General features: G+C 41.0%; 1 protein-coding gene across 1 annotated transcript; it reads left to right on the top strand.

Moving 5' to 3' along the window:
• Positions 1–1,721: 1,721 nt before the first annotated feature.
• Positions 1,722–23,218, top strand: mnta (MAX network transcriptional repressor a). Its single transcript, XM_042487051.2, has 6 exons — positions 1,722–2,032; positions 8,379–8,961; positions 9,300–9,341; positions 10,706–10,817; positions 19,182–19,374; positions 20,188–23,218. Exons 1-6 carry the CDS (start codon positions 1,960–1,962, stop codon positions 21,006–21,008), a joined length of 1,824 nt encoding a protein of 607 aa, XP_042342985.1. The 5' UTR covers positions 1,722–1,959; the 3' UTR covers positions 21,009–23,218.
• The last annotated feature ends 603 nt before the right edge of the window (positions 23,219–23,821 follow it).

Genomic DNA, 23,821 nt, shown 5'->3' on the forward strand with positions numbered 1-23,821 from the left:
AGAAGAAATCAATCCATTAACTAAAAAATCAACAAAAGATATAGTATATTACAAATAAATCTGATTGGTTTAAAATATATCATACAACAACTACATGATAAAGTTAGAGTTATAGCCTTAGTCCTATGTGCAGTGGCGGAAGAAGTACTTACTACTTTACATAAGTAATACAAGCAATACCACAGTGTAGAAATACTCTGCAATGAGTAAAAAAAATCATGCATTCAAAAAATTGAAAGTTCAAAATTAATTGCATCAAAATAGACTTTCAAGTACCAAAACTCATGCAGAATGACCTGTTTCAGAATGATGTATAATATATAATTGGATTCTGATAATTGATGAATTCAGGACTGAATCACTTGTATACTGCTGGAGATCACTATTAACCCACAAGAGTGCAATATAAGTCATCTGTTGGTTATATTTTGTATTAATAGGAACTTGCAAAGAAGCCTAAATAAAGTTATCAGATAAATGCAGTGGCATAAAAATCAACAATATTTTCCCCATAAATGTTGGGCAATACAGAAGCAGAGAATAGAAACTTTAAAAAACTAAAGGTACCTAAAAGTTGTACTTTGGTTTATACTGCTCTTTATTATATGTAGGCCTTGAATACTTTCTTCCACTGCTCATGTGCTTGTTTTGTTTATTTCACATGTAGGCCCTACACACACTGGTCCGTGGGCAGTGGTCAAATGTTAAAAAAGGTTACTAAGACGAAATCGTGTGTTGAAATACATGCTAACTTGAACTAGTTTAATTTATTTGTTCGCCTTTTTGTCTGATTGCTGTTGTTTTAAAGACAGTATCAGATTTGTCTTGATAATCGCTTAGGACGCGGGAGCGAAACAGCACGATACATCGCTTGTATCCATGTGTGCAGACGCTATACCCTGTTGTTCTTCACGCTGATTGGCTGTTGAACAATACATAAATAAGATGTAAATTTACTGCAGTGATGCGGTTGCTTGTAAATTACGGAGACGGTTGTGAACGTCACGTTTTCCCAAGCATCGTGCACATAACTAGAATTCTGTTTCTAATGCACGTGTGTCGCTGTGTTGTATTGCATTGACACTCACGTTTTAAATAGCAAAATATAAACATTTGAAACGTATTTCCTGTTTGGAATGTTCGCTAACGCTGTAACTGACGGGAAGTAAATAGAAACCAAAGTTGTTGCCTTAGCAACAGAATTGCAGGAAACGTTCTGTTCGGGGGGGAAAGCAGCCGTTAGACCTCTGAAGTTCCAGAATGGAATTTCAGGACAAAGCCTCGAGTAGGCTCAGCATTAGACGGTAGTGTTTTAAAGGGGTAAACTAATCCACAAACAGTGTGAGTAAAAAAAATATAATTTATCTGAAACTCCTCAGTCACTATAAACAGTTCCTAACCGTTTCTGTCTCTGCCATGTAAGGAAAGTTGCTCCCTTGTTGAGCTAAAGTGGTTGCTAAATGTATCTTATGAAATATGACCCTCGGAGCCTCCGTAGACCAAGCGTCAGCAATTTTTTGCAACATATTTGTTACATTTTTCTACAGCAAGTATCAAAAAGCCAGCAGACGGGTATGCTATGCAGTTTTACAGGTGTGCCGGACCCGGACGTGACTCAGCTCATGACTGCAGTTTTATTACACTGTTGTAAATCCCAGTCCAGACCGTTTTCCGTGTTTTGTTACTTTCTCTGTAACGCATGTAATGGAGGGAGTGTATCCGACTGTGGGCGGTTACAAACGGTACGTGATTCACAAACCTTATTTGTTCCTACTACTTTGAGCGCCATCTTGTTTGTAACTCTTCTACGTAAGTGGTAGAGTTTCTACCGAGGGGGTATCCGATTACCCTTTTCCAGCTTCAGACTGGGAACCTCTCCCTGTACTACTTGGGCGCATATCGCTATTGCCGTATCGCCTTTTTCTTCCAAAAAAAGCCAGCATTTTCAAGTGGACAGAAATGAGCATCGAAACCCTTCTGGAAGCAGCCAAGTTTTTGGAATTGCAAGCCCAGCAACAACAGAAAGCACGTGGTAAGTTGGTATTTTATTAGAAATGTAGTTTATGTCTTTCCATCATCGGTAACTGTTAGATTTTGTTTGTAAAACGCTCAACAATCAAGTGAAATGTGTCTCTGGTGGATTTATTTTCCGAGTTATAGACATGCCCTGTCTATCGTTGATTTAACGCCGTCATTCATGAACTAAATTCAGTATGCACGCCCCCAGTTTGCTGCTTTTAAATGAAAATATGACGAGCTACTTTGAGCAACATGTTTCAGTCATTTTCAATTTAGTTTTACTTTCGTATTAGGGTGCAGACGCCTCGCAGGAATCTGCCACATCTTGCTTTGGTTTATTTCATAACGTGGCTCTGTTTTAACCTAAATCGCAGCGGTCCAAAAATAGGTAATAAACATACACGGGCTACTGCAGTATCAGGGGTTACTGCATTGAAACCAGCTGCACAGACAGGGTTTTTACAATGGTAGGCTGCACATCAGCATTACTGTAAACTTGTCTGATCTTTTCCCTCGCTGTTTCCGCATGTCAGTACATTTTTGACTGCACGCACATCTACGAGACATTTAAAATCAAATAACCAAAACATGCGGGGATAAAGGGCGGTGGCGCAGGGAATGCCAAGCTTGTTTTACATAATGACCTGACATCGTCGGCCGGGGATCAAGTGGCTCCGCCGTTCAAGGCTTCCCCTGCATGCATGTGTGCCCCCCAGTCATCCCCACTCTTCAAAATGTCAGGGTGTTTTAATTCTTTAATATCTTGTACATGCATGTTTTAGTCTGATTGTTTTTGTCTTGTGGGGGGAAAAAACACGCACACAAACTCCCTGGCCTTTCAGTCGCTCGTGGAGAGATTTTAGTGTCTGTCGATGACGTGTACCAACCAACCACGCCTTCATATTTTAACATCAGTAGTATGGCCCCGCCTCTATCACCACGTGCGTGCTGGGCTACCCCTCCCAAAGATTGTTTATAAAGAAGATGAGCAACTACAATACGTAGTCTGGAGGAAAGCTGCCCACCTCCTCCAAAGAATTTGTGAAAACGAATTTTGCAGTGTATTTATTCAACAAGACAAACAGAGGCTATAGCTTAACAACTAAAACAAAGAAATGCAGAGGGTACCAAGTCCACATTACGTGATACATAGATAGATGAATGACTTTATTGATCCCAAATTGGGAAACTTTATTTAACAGAAGCAGTTATTTGAGTATTGCACAGGAGCACAATAATACCCACATCACACAGGAGGAGAGAAATATGTCTCAGAAAGGTAAATAAAACCTTAGCATTCTGCTATAAAAAAGACATTGATAGGATGTCCATAGAATATATTAATATATTACCAAGAATATACAGTTCACTATGAATATGTCCTAGTACTAATAATAAAAAACAACCATAGGATAACATAGGCTACTGTTGGTATACATTAAACAAATGTGTACATTTGCTCAAGTTTTAGTTTTAAGAATTCAATACTAATGCTATGTGTGCCATATGAATAGTATTTTGTTTTACAGTTAATACACAATAACATACAGTTATGTACTAACAGGAAATAACACAGTATGCTGCTGCACTCCCAATGAAACTTCACCAAAAATAAACTTTTTTTTTCCAAAGATTGAATACCTTTTTGTTTTCCTGCAGCTTTCTGTTGCTGTTTCACCAACATTCACAGCATGACATTAATGCACGCTCTTTTCTTTAATACTGCGCCCCTTAAAATATGTGTAACTATTACCTTCAAGTATTAGGAATTTTAGCCCCTTACAAAAAATATTTAATTATTTTTACAACTCCCCTTGGTTTATGAAAAAAAGATGATGCATAAGTAAGAAAACTTAACTCTGATGGAACATAAGGTTTCCTTCAACCTGTACAAACAGCACATGTAGAGCAGTCTTTACAACCATTAAGCTCTTTTACACATGGGCGGTAATCTGTAAATACTGCCAATTGTATGTGTCCCAAGTTACTCTGTCAGTTGTCCTACTTTGGCATTAGTAGACTTTCTATAATATATCCGCGCCTTGAGTTTGATGTCAACATTATAATCTGTGAGCCAATCATTAAAAATCAGAAAAATTTATGAACACTCAACCGAAACCATTTTTGCAACTACAGGTTTGAGTCAGACAAAGAATTAGATGTCAGGCTTTAAAACGGTTCTGCACAAAAGAATTTGGGGAACTGCTGTCCCACCACAGTAATGACAAGCAAACACAACAATGAAAGCGTATTGCTGCACACAAGCTCACCTTGCACTTATACTGTTGATATAGTCATTTTCCATCTATGTCCAACATTTTAATAGTTAAACAAGCAATTTAGCAGATTCTGAAAAGAGCTGCAGCTCATAACTTTTTAGGGTCATGGCAACGTTTGAGATATTCAGAAACGCTAAGAGTAAGCGCTCCTGTTTGTCGGCTCTCCCAGCTCCTCCTGCATGCTGCATTGGAGAGCAGATTCCTCCCTCCTCCCTCTCCTGCCTCCTCCCTCTCTGCTACTGTAGAGCAGGTCACTGTGTGGAGAAAAGTAGGCCAGTGTTTCTCTATGTGCTGCAGTTATATAACGGCTATAGAAAATCCTCTTGTTTTTCCAAGTGCTTTGTAAATGGCCTCTAAGAGAAGGCACCCCTCATGTGTCGGCACCACAATAACTTAATTTTTAGCCTTTAAAAACAGGGCATTCAACATCTTACAAAATGTGGCAAGCACAGTAATCAGAACATCTTGTTCTTTTCTACTTTCTTTGACTTTAAAGAGAATATTTTTCAGTTTAATGCAACACATAGGCAGCTAATTGTGACAAGATGGACTGTTGCATATGATTCCATCAAAATGTTCTCCAGAGCTATTTAGACCTGGAAATGTCCTCTTATGCATGGTTTTTACAGTGGTGGGACATGTTCAGAAAGTTGCATGTCTGTCCTTAAAAACATTTAAGGACATTAACATTTAAACTATCTATCTGCTTTACATAATGTCCAGTTGCGAGTTTTTTTGTTGTAATAGTTGATCCAGATCTCAGTGGAAAGATTTGCTTGCGAGAGGAGGGCTGTAATGTTTCTGAACTTTGAACTCTTAAGTGAAAGACAAATACAATGTTTGGAGAACTGTAATACGTGGGAAGCTCTGTATACGCAAGGGAAACTATCAAATAATGTCCATCACATTGAAAAGTTTATTTTGGTACAAAAGCTTAACCCAAACTACTTCTGTCATGATACTGGTATTTTTAACTTTGATAACATGAAAAAATATTGATATTTGATACAATATTTGATGCCACGTGGAAAAAACGACTTTGAGGGCATAAAAGTGAACATTTTTATTAAATGATAAATACAACAAGGCTATAGCATGATGACGAATTTTCTTTTCTTGTTCGTAGCAGAGAACAGCAGAATGACTGTGGTAAACGTTTACAATAAGAGAAAGCGAGAGAGTAAGCTGATACTGGTGTGTCGATGCTGTGTATTAAAACTGTTTCAAATACTCAGAATCAAAATGTATTCAATCAATATTTTTGGCAACACTAACCCCAACCCAAATGACTAACATTCAGTACTAAAACAATCTGTCTGTTCAAGGCAGAAATGTTAGAAAATATTTCAGTATTCAAAATGCTGTAAATCTAACCACTGTTTGCACAAACATCTGTCATGGTATTGTGCGCTCAGTCGCCAGTTTATACCGTCAATACAATGTTCAGTTTCTGATGAAACTGTTTTAGAGAGGTGTTGATGCAACTTAATGATACTTTTGGAGGATTCTTGGTGTTGTTGAACTTTTCTGTAGGTGTTTCTGTTATTTTGTTCAGCCCAGATATATAAAGGAGGGTAGGTTACCTGTACATGTAAAACTGCCATCTGATTGCATATTGTAGTTAAAAGCAGGGCTGTGTATTGGCAAGAATCTTGCGATATAAGTATCATGATACAGCGGGTACATTTGAATATACTGGAATAGTGAAAGCATGGCAATATTTAGTGATTTAAAAAAAAAAAATCTAATTCAAGGAAAACTTATGCTAATCTGACGGTTTGATTTTTGATTTTGATCAATTTGATTTTTTTGCGCAATCACAACAGTGGCATCTGCATTTGTATTTGTCGCTGTAATGCACTAACGTTGTGTTGTAATGTTGTTATGTTGGAGTGGAAGAGTCATAGATTGAAGATTGAAGATTGCAACATTAGCAATCGGGGGTTAAAACATGACAAAATGATTAACTACTACCACAAATCTAAGGATATTAACTATTGAGAATCAGAACAGCAACAAAACAGAATATGACAATAATCAGGTGTATCAGTATTTTTTAAACACCTAAAAAAATTCGACATAAATGAGACATGTTCCACTTGTACCCCAAAAACTGATAATTCAGTGACAATCATCGAGGGGCTGGTCACTGTTTCTATCAGCTGTCATCTGTAACATTTATATTAGGGGTTTTCAGTGTAATAAACTACCCAAGATGCTTTTAGGTCGGCTATGAATCTTAAGTGAAGGGACCAGTATGTGTAGTGCTGCAGTGACCCTTGTCCACATAATGATTACGCTAAAGATTACTACTTATAGATGTATGACATCTCAACAATGAACATCACAGCTGCCATAGCAACCAAACCGCCTCTTTCTCCATCATTATGGAGACGGTGCCTTGAATATGACCGGACAGATCTACCAGGATGATGAAGCTCTTTGTCTCCGACTCCTCTTCTATTGCCCAGTTATGGTGATAACGCACACATTTGTTAAGCTTGTCATGATTTCCGAAGCACGTCCAGGCATGTCCAGTCATTTGTGACATTTATGGTTACACTTTCGGTTGTTGGATTTTTCTTTTTAAATGTGAAAAGTTTCTCTTTCAAAATGTTTGATGTGATTTCTTTAAAGGGCTCTTAAGTCCCCAAGGTAGATTTTTTTTTTCAGCTGAGCGTTGCAAACTCCGAAGTGATCTTAAGAAACAGTTAACCTCTCAATATATTTCTATTACACTACTCAGAACATGCAGCAGTTATGTCCTTCACTTAGCTGACAGGGTGAGGGCTCCCTCAGTGTGTGGCTTTGTTAGTAGAGATGTGGAGCAGACTTGTACGCACCTCTTCAACACAACTTAGTCAGTGGAGTGTGACTGAGTTTACATTACTGCAAGATCTACATCCAGTGGAGCAACACTCCTATTTCAGAGTGAGCTTGAAGCTTGGCTGGCAGGTTTTCATACATCTAAGCCTGGTACAAAGCAGCAGAGAAAAAGAAAATGGCTTTTGACTGCTTTTGCTTTGACATTTTTGTCTTTACTGCTTACTGAAATCTGACGTCATCTTACATAAATGTTAGTGGTGTTAAATAATGCACTTGTTTAGATACCTGTAGCTTTAAAATCTCGATCACAGTTATTGTTTCTCTATAATTTAACAAACCTAAAGGATATTCATTATAAGCCTGTGGTGTCGTGATAGATCTATAATGATAACCAGATTCCGGACCCCAAGATGGCGCCTGTTCAGTCCTTTGACAATTGTTTGCCTGCTGCATACGGCAAAAAAGTAACAGCTTGTGGGTTTACTTCTGCAGAATGTGACCCACTGAACATGGGCAATAATGCTTCTCTTGCTAGCCCCACCTGTGACTCTCCACTCAGCTCAGAGATTTACACTGTGATGTCATGGATTTTTAAAAAGCTTTTCTCTGGTCAAGAAAAATAAGAAAAAGGAAAATATAAACCCTCCATAAATAGAATAAACTCATAAAACACACCATTTTTGTCTTTGATTTAGTGAAATATCAAATACAATTCTCTCAAATTATGATTGCAAATGTGTTTACCTGACAGTAGTTTTGTCGCTTTAAGTGACTTGATTGGGCAGCAGCTCACCTTCGATGGTGTCGGGCACTTGGAGAAGTGTTCTCTTCACAGATGAATCACAGATTAACACTGTACTGGGCACATGGCATGTGAGGCATCATGCTGCAAGTCTTTTGCATGCTTTTATAGTTTTAAATCTTTTAACTTAGACCTGTAAAAACAAGGGGGGGAAAAGTTTTGTGTTCAAATTTTTGTCAGTGTAGAAAGAATCATAATTCACCTTGTTTGGAGTTTCAGGTGCCGTGTTAACAGTTTGATAATGGTGGCCTATTGAGAAAACCATTTTTGGGCTGCAGGGGATTTTTTTGTTGTTATTGCAATACTGCAAGTGGCCACTGGGAATAACTGGCAGCATGCCCTAGCAGCATTCCTGGGGGCCTGGGTGTAGCGCTGTGATTTTTAGTATCTGAAGTGTGTTTAGGAGGACGCTGTGGAATTTGTTCTGGTAACTTGCCTTGTTTCTTCCTCAGAGGATGAACGAAAAGAGAAGCAGCGTCTGGAGCAGCTGGCAGAGCAGAGGCACTCTGACGTGAACTATAACTCAACGGTCCACATCAACCATGTTTCTAAAGCAGATGACCTGCGCACTGAGTGCAGCCCGCCACCCATCCCACCCTCTCTGCCTCTCCCCTCCATGCCCATCACAGTCATCCCCATCCCTGTGGTCACTCCCAACCCCACAGGCTCACCCACCCTACCTGTCGCCACGCTCTCCCCTCCAGCCGCTCCACCACCTGCACCCACTCTGCCACGCTCTCCACAGCCCAAACCTGACCACCCGACCTCAGTGCTGACCACCAACCACAAGCAGCTGATACAGAACCACCATCATCACCCGCAGCTCGTCGCCCAAACTAACACTAAACTACAGCAGCAGACACAGCAGCCGCTGGTTCATCGCTACCCTGGTTCCATTGTCTCGCCGCCTCAGCAACATGCCTTACTCCCCCAGTCGGGCCCTGCGCTGCAGCCGGCTCCTCTACAGAACGGCCCCGTCAGCCGCGGGAGTCCTCCTGAGGACAGTCGCCAGCTTGACAAGAAGAGGCCTGGAGGGTACGTCTGTTAACATGTTTACATTGTAATTGGAGTGGGTTTTTTATTTTAATTAATCTGTTAATTTTTTTCAATCAATGTATCAGTCTATAAAATGTCAAAAATATTGCAGTACATTTGACCAGTAGCCTCCTAAAACTCAAAAGTATTGTCTGGTAATGGTTTAAAATTTAGAAAAATTCTGCAATGCTGTTACATTATTGATATTTCACCTCTTAAAGACCTCATTAAACTCTGCTAGCAACAAAAACACTTCTTTGGTTTGATTTTGATTATACTTGTCACATTGCCCTTTTAAACACCAAATTCTTACTGTGCTCTCATTTGTGCTCTTACAGGGCAGGCACAAGAGAAGTGCATAACAAGCTTGAGAAAAACAGGTGGGTTCAACCTGTCTACCATGGGGCCTCTTTACAGCCCAAATACATGGGGTACAGACACAACACGTCGCGTAGGTAGAGCGGAGCGCAGCTTTTTACCTGGTAGACTGTCTTTGTGGCTTGTGGTTGTTACCAGCTACTCTGCGTGTGTATTGCGTTTTTACAAGTCGTAATACAGGTGGTTATGGAGGGGTTGGACGCACATAGGCTGTATTAGCTGGTACTTAATTAATCGACCGGATAGTTTTAACAAGTGGATGCACTGAATTTTTAAAAAATATAATTTTATTGTGCAATGCAGGTGATCAACAAGAGGACACATATGATACAGCACAAAAAGGGGTGGGGGGGTAGCCTAAAATCTGATCAGACAAATAAACACACGAAAAAACCCAGAAGAAGCCCGGAAAGATGTAACAATAGCAACAACACCAAAGATAGGAGACATAAGGTTCTACATAGATTTTCTGATACTAATACCGCATGTCTGTCTGTCTGTCTGTCTGTGTAAGTGTGTGGGTGTGTGTGTGTGCATGCAAGTGTCTACGTTGGTGATGTAGAAGGGAGAGATGGTGATAGCATGAGACAATATTGACCAAAAGGGGAGAGAGAGAAAAGAAAAGAAAAACAAAAAAAATACAATGTCCTCAAGGTAGGGACTCCTTTGGTTTGGCCCCGATGACGGGGCGCAGAGGGGTGCCGAGTGGGTCTGGGGCAGGGCAAGTCAAGATAGCCTGGTCATAGGAGAGTTTCAGACATTTGTTTTCTTCTGCTGTTTTATTTCTTTCCCCTTTCATTCTTGATTTTTAGATCTGTTTCCTCCTCTTCCTTCACTTCTATTTCCACCTGCATGGATTAATTTGATTTATTTCTATGTGAAATACAAAAACAAACAGGAGGTAGCTCCGCTGCTTCGCATTATTTTAATTAATAAAAACACATGATCATAATGAATTTCCTTTAATTCTTAACTGCAATTTATTCTGGCATTGACACGTGCTGCTTTCCAATTTCTTGCCTCAGATTTGTTTAGAAACAGATTTAAGTTAACTGCTGGAGTGAAATAAGTGAAAGTTTACCAGCATTTTTTCCACATTTCCAAATCGGGGGACAGAACCAATGCATTGTGCACATCAGATTGTTGGTGGCATGAAAATTCTCTGAAGGAAGGACTTAGTCCTCAGTAAAATTTGAAGGACTCACTGATGCTTTTGTTAACTTGTAGCAGTATACATTGAAAGCTAAGCCTGATCTTTGTTGGTCAAGAACATTGATTGAAAATGTTGTTGTGCTAAAATAAAGGCAAGTGTTGCTTTACCATTCCTGCCGTCTCAAATCACCTCTCTGTGTTTTGTGTCTGTCAGACGAGCACACTTGAAAGAGTGCTTTGAGACGCTGAAAAAGAACATCCCCAACATCGACGAGAAGAAGACCTCCAATCTGAGTGTGCTGAGAAGTGCGCTGAGATACATTCAGGTAAGACTAGTTGAGTTTGTTTGTTGTATGTTTGGCAAAAGCCTGTAGCTAAACAACTAATACTATATCTATGCCAGACCTTTATTTCATCTATATTCAGAGGTGCTGTATATGACATCAGAATCTGGGCAGGGATTTCCTGCACATGGCTCTCACCTCTGACGTCACAAGCAAATATGGAGTTGGCTGAGCCAAAATGGTGTGGACAATGCTAAACGGTGCTAAAACCTGCAACAGAGCTAACAGGGCTAACCTGGGGCTAACTGGAGGGTGGAGCAACAACATTGTCCCGCCACTGTGGGTCTGGGTGGCGTTATCAGCGATAAGCACCTTATGGGTGTAGTGGAAAGTGGTAATATTTAGTTAACCAGTGGGACATGAAGCGGTAGGGTCTCACATGCACTAACCAGCACGCCCGGCCACCAAAACAAAGGACAGTGAAGCTTGAATTACAACGTACGAAGGGAATGTGACTTAATTCTTTGATCAAGACGCCATTACTCCACTTAATCTTTACCTAGCAAAGAGTGGTTTGGTGCTGTGTTATTGCTCTAAATCTCATAGATAGAGCCTTCACAAGTCCAGTGTGGTGGTGAGGTTGCGCCACACTTTTCCCCATGTGCCAAGTTTGTAGGAGAACGACAGTGGCTGACGTAAAAACGTGAACAGTTCTATCCAGAGCCAGTGTTTGGTTTGTCCGCTTGCAGAAACATGGCAGACCCCGTGAACAAAGACCTGTTTTTAATGTAGATATAACCGACTTATTCTAAGGTAACGAAAACACGACGATTCCTATTTTCATCTGATTAGAAACTAATGAAAACAGTTAAGATTGTTATCAACCACTAAATCCTACACACTGGACTTTTCCAACAAAATATTCTAGCAACTGACTGCGCAGTTACTGTCAGCCTCAGCCTGTGTACTGCATTCATCAGATGTTTGTGAATCTTGTTAAGACTTGTTTGCACATGTTTATTAGCATCCATTATTTTAAAAACACACTGCAAGTGAGCTAGAATCTTGGGTACAAGAGGAGAGGCATTTGCGTAGAAAAGGACAAACAAAGCATGCTCCTTTTTGTAGTATAAGCATGATCACAAGAATAATTATCAGGGTTTACATAATCTGTTCTAAATGTTTAAGAGATGGTGATTAATGGGTGTATTTTTTATTCCATTAAGCCATAATGGTTCACGTTATCAAAAACATTCCTTGTTGAAAGAGAAATAGTTGCATTTTTCAGGAAAAAATTGATTTGAAATGTCACAAAGTAAAAGATAAGTGGATGTTTGGTAGCCTTTGTCACTAATAAACACGCCAATAGTCTGATCAAATAGGTTTGTTGGAAACCTCCTTCCTGCCACAATGTTGTTCCCTACTTATCAGTAGTAGTAGTTTCAGTTTAGTTTTTTCTTGCATTTCATGTATTTGCGTGTTCAGCTCCTTCTTTACTGAGGAATCTATCACACTTTCTTTATCTTTAAGCGACTCTGTGGTTAGTATTAAGAATATGTGCCATGTCCACACATGACTCACCATGTGTTCGCGTCAGGTTTTGAGAGTATCCTGGTTGTAAACAGCTGGTGCAAAGGTCCATCACTGGCCTAGTTTAACTCTTTCAGAGTGCGATTCTGCTGTTGAGCATGTCATGGTGTTTTCTGTGGGTCATTTTTTCCTCTCCTATAGATAGAAACTGAAGGCTGGCAGCTTTAAATATGAAACACAAGCTCGCTCATGGGCCTATGTTTGCATGATTTGTAATAAGAACAGATGTCATGTGGTTGTGTGTATTTGTGCTTTAATTTCATGCAAGCTAGTAGAATAGTTTTATTGTATTTACATTTGTCTTGTGATGACTGGGATTTGACATTAGGCAAACATCGTAATTGGGTGTTTATTTTGTGATAGTAGATAGATTGCAGTAATATTTGGTGTGCACATCTTGGTAATGAGCTTTAATGCCACTTTAAAAGAGGAAACTCTGTAGTTCATATTTGTAATTATTATATAACTGTGCTGCAGGTTTACTCCTGCAAATTGTGCAGAGGACAGCGCGCTGCTGATTTGATTCTCTGAGAAGCAGCAGTCTGGTTATTCCTCCCTGTGCTTGGATACAGAGGGAAACTAGGACAGCGTGGGTGCAGAGCTCGTCACCCAGTCTCCCTCCCTCTGCCCCCTCTCTGTGTGATTAAGCAACACGGTGTTAGGAGTGTTGTGTTCGACTGGCAGACTGACCTGCCTCTTTTCCTCATAACAACAGCTGAACTGGACAAGGGGATGTGTTTAAAACAAATAGGCTGAAGAAAAATAACTCAGCCATTCCCACTTTTTGCAGAAATTTCAGCTGTATGGGCCTCATAATGTTAAGTGAGTCACACTTGTTAAAGCTGTTTTCCAATAAAAACAGTTTTTGTCGAGCTCATGACAACTTTCCACCACATTAATGGTAAATTCTCAGCAGCTACAGGTTCTGTTTAACAAATCTGGTGCTTTAACAGTCTTGCAGGTCAGAAATATTTAGCTGCTGTAGATTACTCGTGCGTGCCTCTTTGTCCTAAGGTGGCTTTTTCATTGGCCTGGCTGGGGTTGTTTTGTTTTGGAGGGGTGGAGTAAAAATGGGAACTTAAGGTGACAGAAGGCCAAAACAAAACACGTGTACACACTGTCATCTTGTCATGGGTGGCACAGACGCGTGTCCTGCCTTCATACACCTCCCTCCCCGCCCCTGTCCTTGCCCTCCTCTGGTTTGGCAGCAGAGAAGCAGCCTGCACACAAAAACACTGGGCTCAGGAGAGTTTTAAATAAGAAGCTCAAGGCTCGAAATCACATTTCATCTGATTTACCTGTTTGCCTGTTTTCTCAAGTGTCATTTTTGTAAAATAAGTGGAAGCAGTTTTATCTGTTGTCTTCAGAAAGTAACAACTACATAGTTGAAGTTTCACTTCTGCATTTTTATTTTGAAACCCAAATGACGCATCAACTAACTGACTAGAAACCATACATGCAAATACATAATTTAGCTTTTCAGTGATTATGTTTTTATATTAACAGAACCATATATGCAGGCTTTACCTTCCACATGTTACATCTTGTTCCTAAAGGCTTTCCCCTGAGCCTCTAGTGGCTGTAAAATAAGCCCTGATGCATTCGAGCTCTTCCTCTCTACTCCCCCCTCCCTTCCTCCCTCCATCCTGCCTCTCTGAGCTTTTAAGGCCACATGAGCAGCAAGCACATGGCTAGCCTGAGCCGCGTGACGTCACCCCCCGTGCTGGGCCCCCGCCCAGCACTGCAACAGGCAGGACTCGCCGTACCACCAGGCTTAGCTGCCAGCAGTGGGGAGGGAACATAGAGCGGTAAACACAGGGCTCGGTTTACTCCTCTCGCGCTTCATTTCCCCCTCCAAGCTGACTGAACTTGTTCCTCCACTGCGTGTCCCTGAATGCCTGTTTGAAACATGTTGTGCCATCTGGTGGTGTGTAGAGGTGGAGAAAGTCATGTGCTTTAATATTTAGCTGTAGTTGACATTTATTTGTGCACGTAATGGTACATTTTCTACTACGCATCGCCTCAAAACAAAGCACTGATTGCTTTGACATTCATTATTCATTCAGCCTTGAACAGTAAAAATAATCAGCCATCCTTGGCAATCGAGGTCACTGTGCTTTAATATTTCAAGGTTTTTTAAGGTCTCAGCTCAGTGAGACGCTCAGTTTCTTCTATGGTCTGTAGACTGTAGTCAAATTCAACATCTATCTGTAAAACAGATGCTTTTCTGAGGAAAGAAGAGGAACATCTTAATCAGTAGGGTTGTATCCTGTCCAGTTGTTGCATATGATAAGAATGTGCCACACAGACAGCTATATGATGTAAGTGGAGTGCAGATTTGTTGTCTCACAGCTCTCTTTGACTGTGCTGCATGGTCTGGACTATCGGCTGGTCTTTAGCCACGATGAGGTAAATAGGTCAGTTATGACCAGCACAGTCTTGCACACAAGGAGTGGAGTGCAAAATGATTTTTTTTTTCCACAGACAAGCCTTTTTTTTGTTCAAGTCAGGCACCACGTGAAGTGCTCAGTTGCAGCCTGAAGGCATACAGAGACAAAGGTTTATGGTTACCACACTGTCACAAGACCTGTGTGCAGAAGCTCAATCAGTCATCCAGGCCGAGCAGCATGTCTGCAACGTGGCCTCCTGCGCTCCTGGCCCTTTAAGAAAACCCAGCCTTGTGCCGTCTGCTGCAAAAGTGAGTCAGTGAGTACAGCTTGTATTGCTCTCTTTCAATCCCCCGCTATCTGCCGCCCTCCCTCTCCTGTTCTCTGTGGGGCCATGTGCTCAGCACTCGCATTGCTTGTGACAGCGCTTGAGCAGTGTTTACCTTAAACACATGCGCACACACACATACACACTCACACACAAAACACAATGCAGTCTATCACCGTACTGATCTAGATTTTCACATGCAAATAAGGTCGAGGTGGGGCCTTGTCGCTATGGAAGGAGGAAGTTTGGAGGCTCAGGGGTGCGGCCTTGTGCAAAGAGACAAAAGGTACTTTGCACCTTGTGTCCTACCGACCTGATGACATGATTAACAGGGTGATGCAGTCATGTGATCCATCTGCGACAGACTTTTCAGGTTTACACGGTTAATCTCAGACGAGCTATTTCTAAAGAGGCGAGCGCAGTGTTTGCTCTGTCCCTCATCAGCACTGTAACAGGGAGAGTTCAGTGGGTCTCCGTGTTTGTGGAGCGTTTTTCCCTCCATGAGTCATAGATTGTGGCATGCACAGTTGTGGCGCCGCTCACATAGAGCTGCCTGCTAATACTTTGAATGTAGAAAGGAGGCAACCAGTTCATTTTTGGTCCACGTGTCACATATTTTGTATGCTCTTTATACCATTTCATTCTGCACCACTGACAATCCCTTTGAGATGGATGCTGTGTGTTCGTTTTTCATTGTTGTCATTATTACACCCAGATGTAACAGAAATCTGAACACTGTATTGAAACACTGTCAGGTGAAAACGTAATAGCACCTTTGGCACGTAAAGGTGTGCATGTTCTTTTAGGTTACCGAGGAAACCTTATGAGGTTTTCATCTGTTTCCATGGAAACCAACGATGGGGGCATTTCAGTACATAGTGTGTTGAGACAGAGGATACTGTTAATGCGCTCAGACTGAAGTACTGATATTATCAGCTCTTCTCGACGGCGAGTGGCTGTTGATGGTTACACATCTGTGTGTCCAGATGTTCACGATAGTAAAGAACACACGTAATCTATCAGAGGAGTATATGGTTTGTCCTTTTCTTCCAGCTTCAATCACAATATAGTGACTTAACATATCAGTGTGTTTGACTAAAAAAATGTACACAATACTTGTAAAGGTTATGAGATATGAACGAGACAGCAGTGTTTCCTCCTTGTTTGTCTGTAACAAATTCGCATTAAAGACAACTTTAATGCTAATTTGGTTTTGGTTCATCTTTGGAAACCAGAATTTAAAGTAGAGCATGACTGCGAAATCTGCCAGGCTCATGAGCATCTTGCAGATATATCCGTATTAGAGTTCACGTCAGGTGATAAATAACAAAAAAACTGCAGTGCAGAAATGCCAAACAGTGTTTGAGGTGATTTAGAAACTGCCACAATTATTACATGTAGTTGGGTTTTCAACTGTATAATGTCCAACTCAGTTGTCAAACATATCGATGAGCAGATACATAACAATTTAAGATATTTGCCAGGTTTCAACACTATTTTTTTTATGTTTCTATACGTATCCAGTTACATATTTTCATTGTTGTCTTCATGTAAATAACCCTGCTTTTACATCTTTTGATGTTTGTTTACTTATGGTTTTGCGAGGGGCTTCAAGTCATAAACACGCCCCCCTGCTTCCTGTGAATTCTCCATACAATTACTACTCTATTTACACATGAGCTTCAGTGGACATTATACAGGTCTTGCACTAACTTGCAGGCAGGGTAAAGTTAGTTTATGTACGATTCAAATTATTCAAATTTTCTTTCTGACATACAGCTCCTCCAGGTAATGTGTAGATAATTTCAGGTTTTCAGTGCATGTTTGAAAGGAGCTTTATTGTTAATGTTTATTACAGTCATTCCACTGTTCACTGCCATTCACCAAGAAAAGAAAATCCGTTGTTGTCATTTTAAAGCCTTGTTATGTTCTTCTTAATTAACACTGAATACCCTAATGGCATTTTTTCCCCCGTGGTGTCAAATATCGACTTTCGATATTTTTTTGGTATGGTGTCAAAGTTAGAAATTACAGTGTTGTGGCAACTCTGTTGCTCAGTATGTATCATTGTTGGCCTATAATTTAAAGTGGAATTCTTCACTTTAACAACTTGTTTATGTGGATTTGATGGTTTTAAATATGTTCTCGTCTTCTGCCAAACAAATATGTGAACAGTACTTCCTCTGAGTTTGTATTTGTGTGTTTTGGAGTGACTGAAAACACCCCAAGTGGGATGTAGTCCAAGCACAGACCGCTTGGCCTGTGCATTTCTAATCCTGGATAAGGACTCGAGACAGGTGCTGAATTACACAAGGCCCGCCTTTTGTCCCCCTTTGCTATTTATGTATATTATGCTGTAGATGCACATGCACAGATCGTGCTCTGTCTACATACAGCCACAATTGGCCAAACACAACACAAACAGATGCCCTTTTTATAATCCAACACACTCCCACAAGATGACTCGCACATGCTCTTAATAACACACAGATACACGGTGGCATGAACACGAACAGGAAGTCCACCCTTTGGGGAAATGGCTTTATGATCCTGAGTCATCAGGTTGCTGGTTACAGATTTCACACAGTGTCATTACCCTGAGCCTCTCCCACCGAGGCCAGAGTCTGCGTCGGATACTTTGACCAAGCTTGACCGCCAATAAATCATATGAAGTGTTCGATTTCAAAACACTAATCTTCTAACAGCATAACTCCATCCTGTCTGTGTACCAGCAGCTAGTTATTTATGTGGGAATAAGTTGGGAATTAGTTTATGTGTTGCTCATTGTTTATTTGTGAATTTGAATTATTCTCTCACAGTGTGAAGTTTGTTGTACTTTTCATACAATTTTAAACTCTTCCTGCTGTTGCTGTGTACAGGGAAGTTTGTTTGGTTTGCCTTGTGTCAGCTGACGGGTTAAGGGAAATTGGGTCACAGAGAGCCACTGCCTGGAAGCACCTCCTACTTTCCATACCCGTCTCCTCCCCCCTTCACCTCCTCCTTCCCTTGTGCTTCTGTGGCTCTGTTATTTTGCTCCCTGCACGCAGGCTGTGGTCAGTTGTAGCAGGTTTATTTTTAATAATTATGTCTTGGACTTATTCCTTATGTATCAGCTGCAAAGACTTCAGAGGCATTAATTGAGGTTTATTTGTGTGATTTGCTTTATTTTATAGCAGTAGACACCATTTTTCTCTTGGGGGTTGACATTTTCCTGGAATCCACTGGTTGTTATTGGAAGCCTAATTAAAGTGATTTAGACATGAATTAATGAGACAGTCTCCCTCTCCTTGGGTGGCTGATGTGACTTGATGCTGAATTGTTTGTGTTTGTTGTTTATGTTTTGCATCACTGATCTGATTCAGCGTCCTGCACGGATCTGATATTCAAGATCTGCTGTTAAACCATAAATGTGACTTGTAATACCCCACCTGCCCCGCCACCAGCAAATAGGAAGATAATATTGAGTTCCAAGTCATCACAGTTAATGTGCCTGTTAGTAACACACCTGACAGAAGCGGGTCAGATATTCCAGTTGGCACAAAAGATGAAGCCAACACACAAAGTCAGCAGTCTGGAGATTAAAATGTTAAAACATTTAATTAAATCATTATTATTATCATTTTGTTTTAATATATTTATCATCCATCACAGTGAGAATAAGCATGTTTTCAACATGGACTGAACCCAAAAATAAAATAAAGATAAAATGGTAACGTTCAAACTGATTCGATATTCTTACAACAAAACAAAACAAAAAAAGATCTTCATTGCAGTTTTAATGACGTTGAGTCATCAAACTTCATTAAAATATTCCACGTAGGGGAACATAAATCAGAATGTTACAGTCAGATACAAACCATCAGCTACGCCCTCACACATGAGCATGAAGTTAAATCAACACCTGTCTGACAAAGTGTCAACGAAAGCAAATCTTCACAAAGACGGGGTTTATTTCAGTCCTGCTGCATCTGATTATTGCATTATCCTGTACTTGTTAACCTAATAAACTGGAAACAGTGCGTACATTTACTGGTAGCCGCTCACACCATCATGGAGTCACTCAGGTCATGAGTTTTGCATTCCTCTGCTCTCTCCTTTCAGACGCTGAAGCGGAAAGAGAAGGACTACGAGCACGACATGGAGCGACTGGCCAGAGAGAAGATTGCCACGCAGCAGCGATTAGCAGAGCTGAAGAACGATCTGAGCCAGTGGATGGATGTGATGGAGATCGACCGCGTCCTCCGACAGACGGTTCAGCCAGAGGAGGACCAGGCCTCAACCTCGACCGCCTCAGGTAGGCTGACAGCCAAAGTTGGATCACTGGAAACCTACAGAGATGCACCTGTATACATTTTAAGAACATATCTGAAGTGATGTTAATTCTGTGGGAATTTGTTCCAATCTGCAAAATGACCCACCACCTAAAGCACTAAACCACCTCCTTTTTTTATAGATATATTATGCAGAATTTTCCTAAAAATCGATGCATAGACTCTTACAGAAATAATCCCCCTCAAGCATCACTTAAGATCCACTTATGTGTGGCAGTGTATTTTTCTGCAAAGACTCTGTCCTCCGCCTGTGTTTTCTTATTTTCTGTTCTCGGGATGTTGATGGGTGTGTGCCCTCACACTTCTCAGGTGAGGCTAGTGCTTTATTGGTGCCAGGCTGTAAGTAGCAGGCATCTAAAACTCTTTTTTACACAAAGTCCCTTCATCTCACTGTCTTTGTTTCTTTACATATTTTACCTTTAAATTTAGGTTTTATAAAGTCATGGAATTCGTGAAAATCAACAAAATTTTTGAAAAATTCATAGGATTTTGTTGCGTGTAATGTAAAACAATCGCAAATTTATTTTCTGAAGCTGTCGACAAAAGTAAGGCTAATATGCGCTGATGTGCTACGTCTGTTTACCATCCCGTACATTTCTTTATTTTTGCCCTATGTTCAGTCTCTCCCTTCATAGCTGCCAACTAGTTTAAATTACAATTAAGGGCAAGTAAAGAAATTATGGGTCCTTGAAATGCCACCTGAAAGTTTTGAAATGTTGTCCATGAAAATGTGTGGGAACCTGCTGATACTGAGTTGATCATTTCGTCTCCTGCAGAAGGTGAAGAGATTATGGATGACGACCTGGAAGACGAGACTGCACCAAGAGCACAGCCTGCCTTACCCACAGTGCCTCAAACCATGAAACCTGACCTGCACAAGATTGCAGCACCCACTCAGACCCCGACCCCGATCCAGACCCCGACACCCACCACACCCACCACTACCTCCTTCATCAGCCAGCAAATCTCCATCCAGCACAAAGTCCCTCTGCACCAGTCGAAGCTCCAGCCGCTGGCAGTGACTCCTCCACAGCCAGCGTCCAAGCCTGCACCCACTCTCACAACCTGCAGCACTCCCACCACCCCCAGTCAGCCCTTGATCCCCACCCAGACACAGATGGTGACTGCATCCAGCCTACACCCCACAGTCATCGCTCACGCTTCAGTGTCCCATCCATCAGTCATCCAAGCAGTCAGCCACGTCATCCAGGGCGGGGGTCCCAAACACATTGCCCACCTGGCTCCATCCACCACCACCAGCACTGTCCAGTTAGCCCCCGGCCACCAACCCATCGGCCACATCACCGTGCACCCGGTGGCTCACCTGAGCCAGCACCTACCTGCCCTCTATCCCCAACCGGTGGCTGTCACACAATCCGCTGTGGTCGGCCACATCACACACACCCTGAACCATGCCCACCCTCACATGAACGGCACTGCGACGAGCCAAGCAGCTGCCACCATCGTTGGCAAGCAGACAGCAGTGAGCACTCAAATGGTGACCCACCACCCGCAACTGGTGGGTCAGACGGTGCTCAACCCTGTGGCAATGGTGACCATGCCCTCATTCCCCATCAGCAGTTTGAAGCTGGTCTGAACACTGCCGACACGACCACCGGGAGATGGAGACGCCCCGCGTTAGGGGAGAATCACGGGCCTCTGGGCAGGCCTCAGCGAGGGCAGGAGAGCAGGTGGACACCTCGCTGATCCACACTATCATTCAGAAGCATTACAGCTTATATAAAGACGGGAACATTCCTACAACAAAACCTCTTTCAGTACTAGTCCACCACAGTGTCCTGAAATCTTCATCCTGACTTTGGGATATGGCTGATAGTCATCATGTTGTGTGTGTGTGTGTGTGTGTGTGTGTGTGTGTGTGTGGGGCAATGTTTGGACCCCTTTTCACCCGTTGTTACAGATAGTAGAGCAGTACTCATTTTCACACAAGTTTTACAGAAACAGAAACAGCTTCATATAGAGAAATGCTAGTACAGTGTCGTTGATGTCCGCACCCTGTTACAGTGATCATGTCGGTCCTGGCTGGTTAGACTCCCCACTATCACTGTGACTGCTGTGGATTAACCAGTAGTAGATCATATACTTGAGAGGTTACGCTGGCTTTTGAATGTGGTGACAGTGTAGGATCAGAGTGCTCAACCCGCCATAACCAGCACATTGGGAATGTGATTTAGAGGAGCTCCTCCTCTCCAGCAGAGACACATGCTGCAGGGCCGGTGCAAAATCACGGACTGAACTAAACCTCCCGATCAGGAGCTGCAGTCCTCAGTGATGGTTCATACAGCAATAGCTCCTCCTGCTGGCTGATTGTGTTCAGTGTAACACTGCATCCCCAGGGACGATGAAAAAATCTGCCAGTGACGTGTAACACTGATGGATATTATTCAAACAACGGCCACCTAAATAAAAGAATATGCAGTTTTGTTTGATTTTTGGTGTTGGACACAAATTGTTACTTATCCCTAGTGTTTGTCCTCCAAACATACTAGCAACTTTTCACTGAGCACAAGTCTTACATTAGGATTATGATTTTGTCTAATTTATTTTAAAGCATCCGCGCCAATTACAATCAATTCTACATGACCCCAAAACGTAAATGTCACAACAGATAGTGGTGTGTTTGTATACTATGAAACAAACTCAGATGCTACCAGGTGAGGGAGTTGAGTGTTTCGAGGTTTTGAATGTGAATACATAGGTCCATCAAATGTAGTAAAGTGCGTTTCTATGCTTTCTTGCAGGGCAAATGGTAGTGGGTTGTGTGCTTGCATGCTGTGAATGCATGTCATGACTGTGTTAAATTGTGATCATTGTGAAAGCGAAGAGTTTTGTCTGTTGTGCTTTGCAGACCTCAACAACTTGCGGGAGGAATGTAACATTTTTCGTCTCAGAGTTGAAGCTCTATCATCCGTAACTTTGGGTTGGAATCAGTTAAGTGTGATTTCAAAAATCAAGTTTTTTTTTCTTCTGATCATTTTCCAAAGCTAGCACTGTGAAAATTTCTATAAGTCTCAATGAGAAGCAGTTTAGAGTAGCACTTGCTAGAACAGCAACCTGCTGTGCTTTCCTTATTTAATCTGAATGTATTGATCTGTGAAAGGATATGGAGTAGTGCACTCATCAGAATTTAAGCCCTTTTTCTTTTAAACAAAAATGCGATTACTTTATTAAAGTATCACGTGTATGTGAAGTGTAATTTTCAAAACTGATTTTGTATTTTGAAATTTACCGTTGCTTGTTTCATCTGCAGAATAACTTCTGTTCAGTGTAAATTTGGTAATATAGTTGTTTCTTTTTGGGGGGAGGGGTGGGTGGGGGGTGTACAGTTCTGTAAATCAGGGCGTGAAGACGACAAAGACCTCTTCCCACATTAATAACACATTTGGCCACTTTGTAAAGTTTTCACCCAGTAATTGTTTTCAATTTTGTTCTGATGCAATATGATTAAAGCAGGGACTCTTAGTTTTGTTTTTAACTCATTAATTGAAATGATAAATTAATGCTTTTTCAACCCTCATTTTATGCAAATGATCCTGAACAAATGCATTTTGAGATCATATTGTAGCAAAACAAAATGTGTAAAAATGAACAGGGATTGAGTTACTTGAAGAAGCAACACTTAACTTGTGTGTTTTCCCTATGGAGAAAGTATAAGTTGTATATAGCCTGTAAATGTTGGGCTGCATTTAGATCTAACTGTATTATGTAAAAAGCTGGGGAAAATATGTAAAATGAAAAATTTATTTAAAAAAAAAACAACTTATTAAATTGTATTATGTTTACTAATTTATGAAGCTCCTTCTTTGCTGTTTTATGCCATTTTGTGTTGTGTTTTGTAAAAATGTTTTACACTGAAGCAAATCAAAAACTGTTGAAGTGCTTAGCAACTGGGCTTGACATGACATAACATTGCATCATAAGGCCATAATATACTATGTCATCCAAAAAAGCATAAAACAGTCACAGTATATTATGTCGTCCAAAATAGCATAAAAAACTCAGTGTAGTAAGTCTAACGAAATAACATGAAAAACTCATGTCAGAACATGTTGTCAAAAATGGCAGAAAAAGTAATAGAATAGTATGTTGTTAAAGAAATAGCATTAATAAGTCTTAGGATGTCGCCCAAAAAGGCAAAAAAGTCACAGTATAGTATGTCGTTCAAAGTGGTACAAAAAATAATAGGATAGTGTGGCTTGCAAATTGTACTAAAAAGTCATAGTATAGAACGTTGCCCAAATTGGCATGAAAAAGTCATTACACTATGATGTCAAAAGTAGCATAAATATTCATAGTATAACATGTTGTCCGAAATGGAATCTAAAAAGGTCATAGTACAACATACTGTTCAAATATCACACCAAATTCAGGTGAAGTATGTTGTCCAAA

Source organism: Plectropomus leopardus, chromosome 6, assembly GCF_026936395.1.
Source record: "Plectropomus leopardus strain MGB_pleo_1.0 chromosome 6, ASM2693639v1, whole genome shotgun sequence".
Classification (NCBI taxonomy): domain Eukaryota; kingdom Metazoa; phylum Chordata; class Actinopteri; order Perciformes; family Serranidae; genus Plectropomus; species Plectropomus leopardus.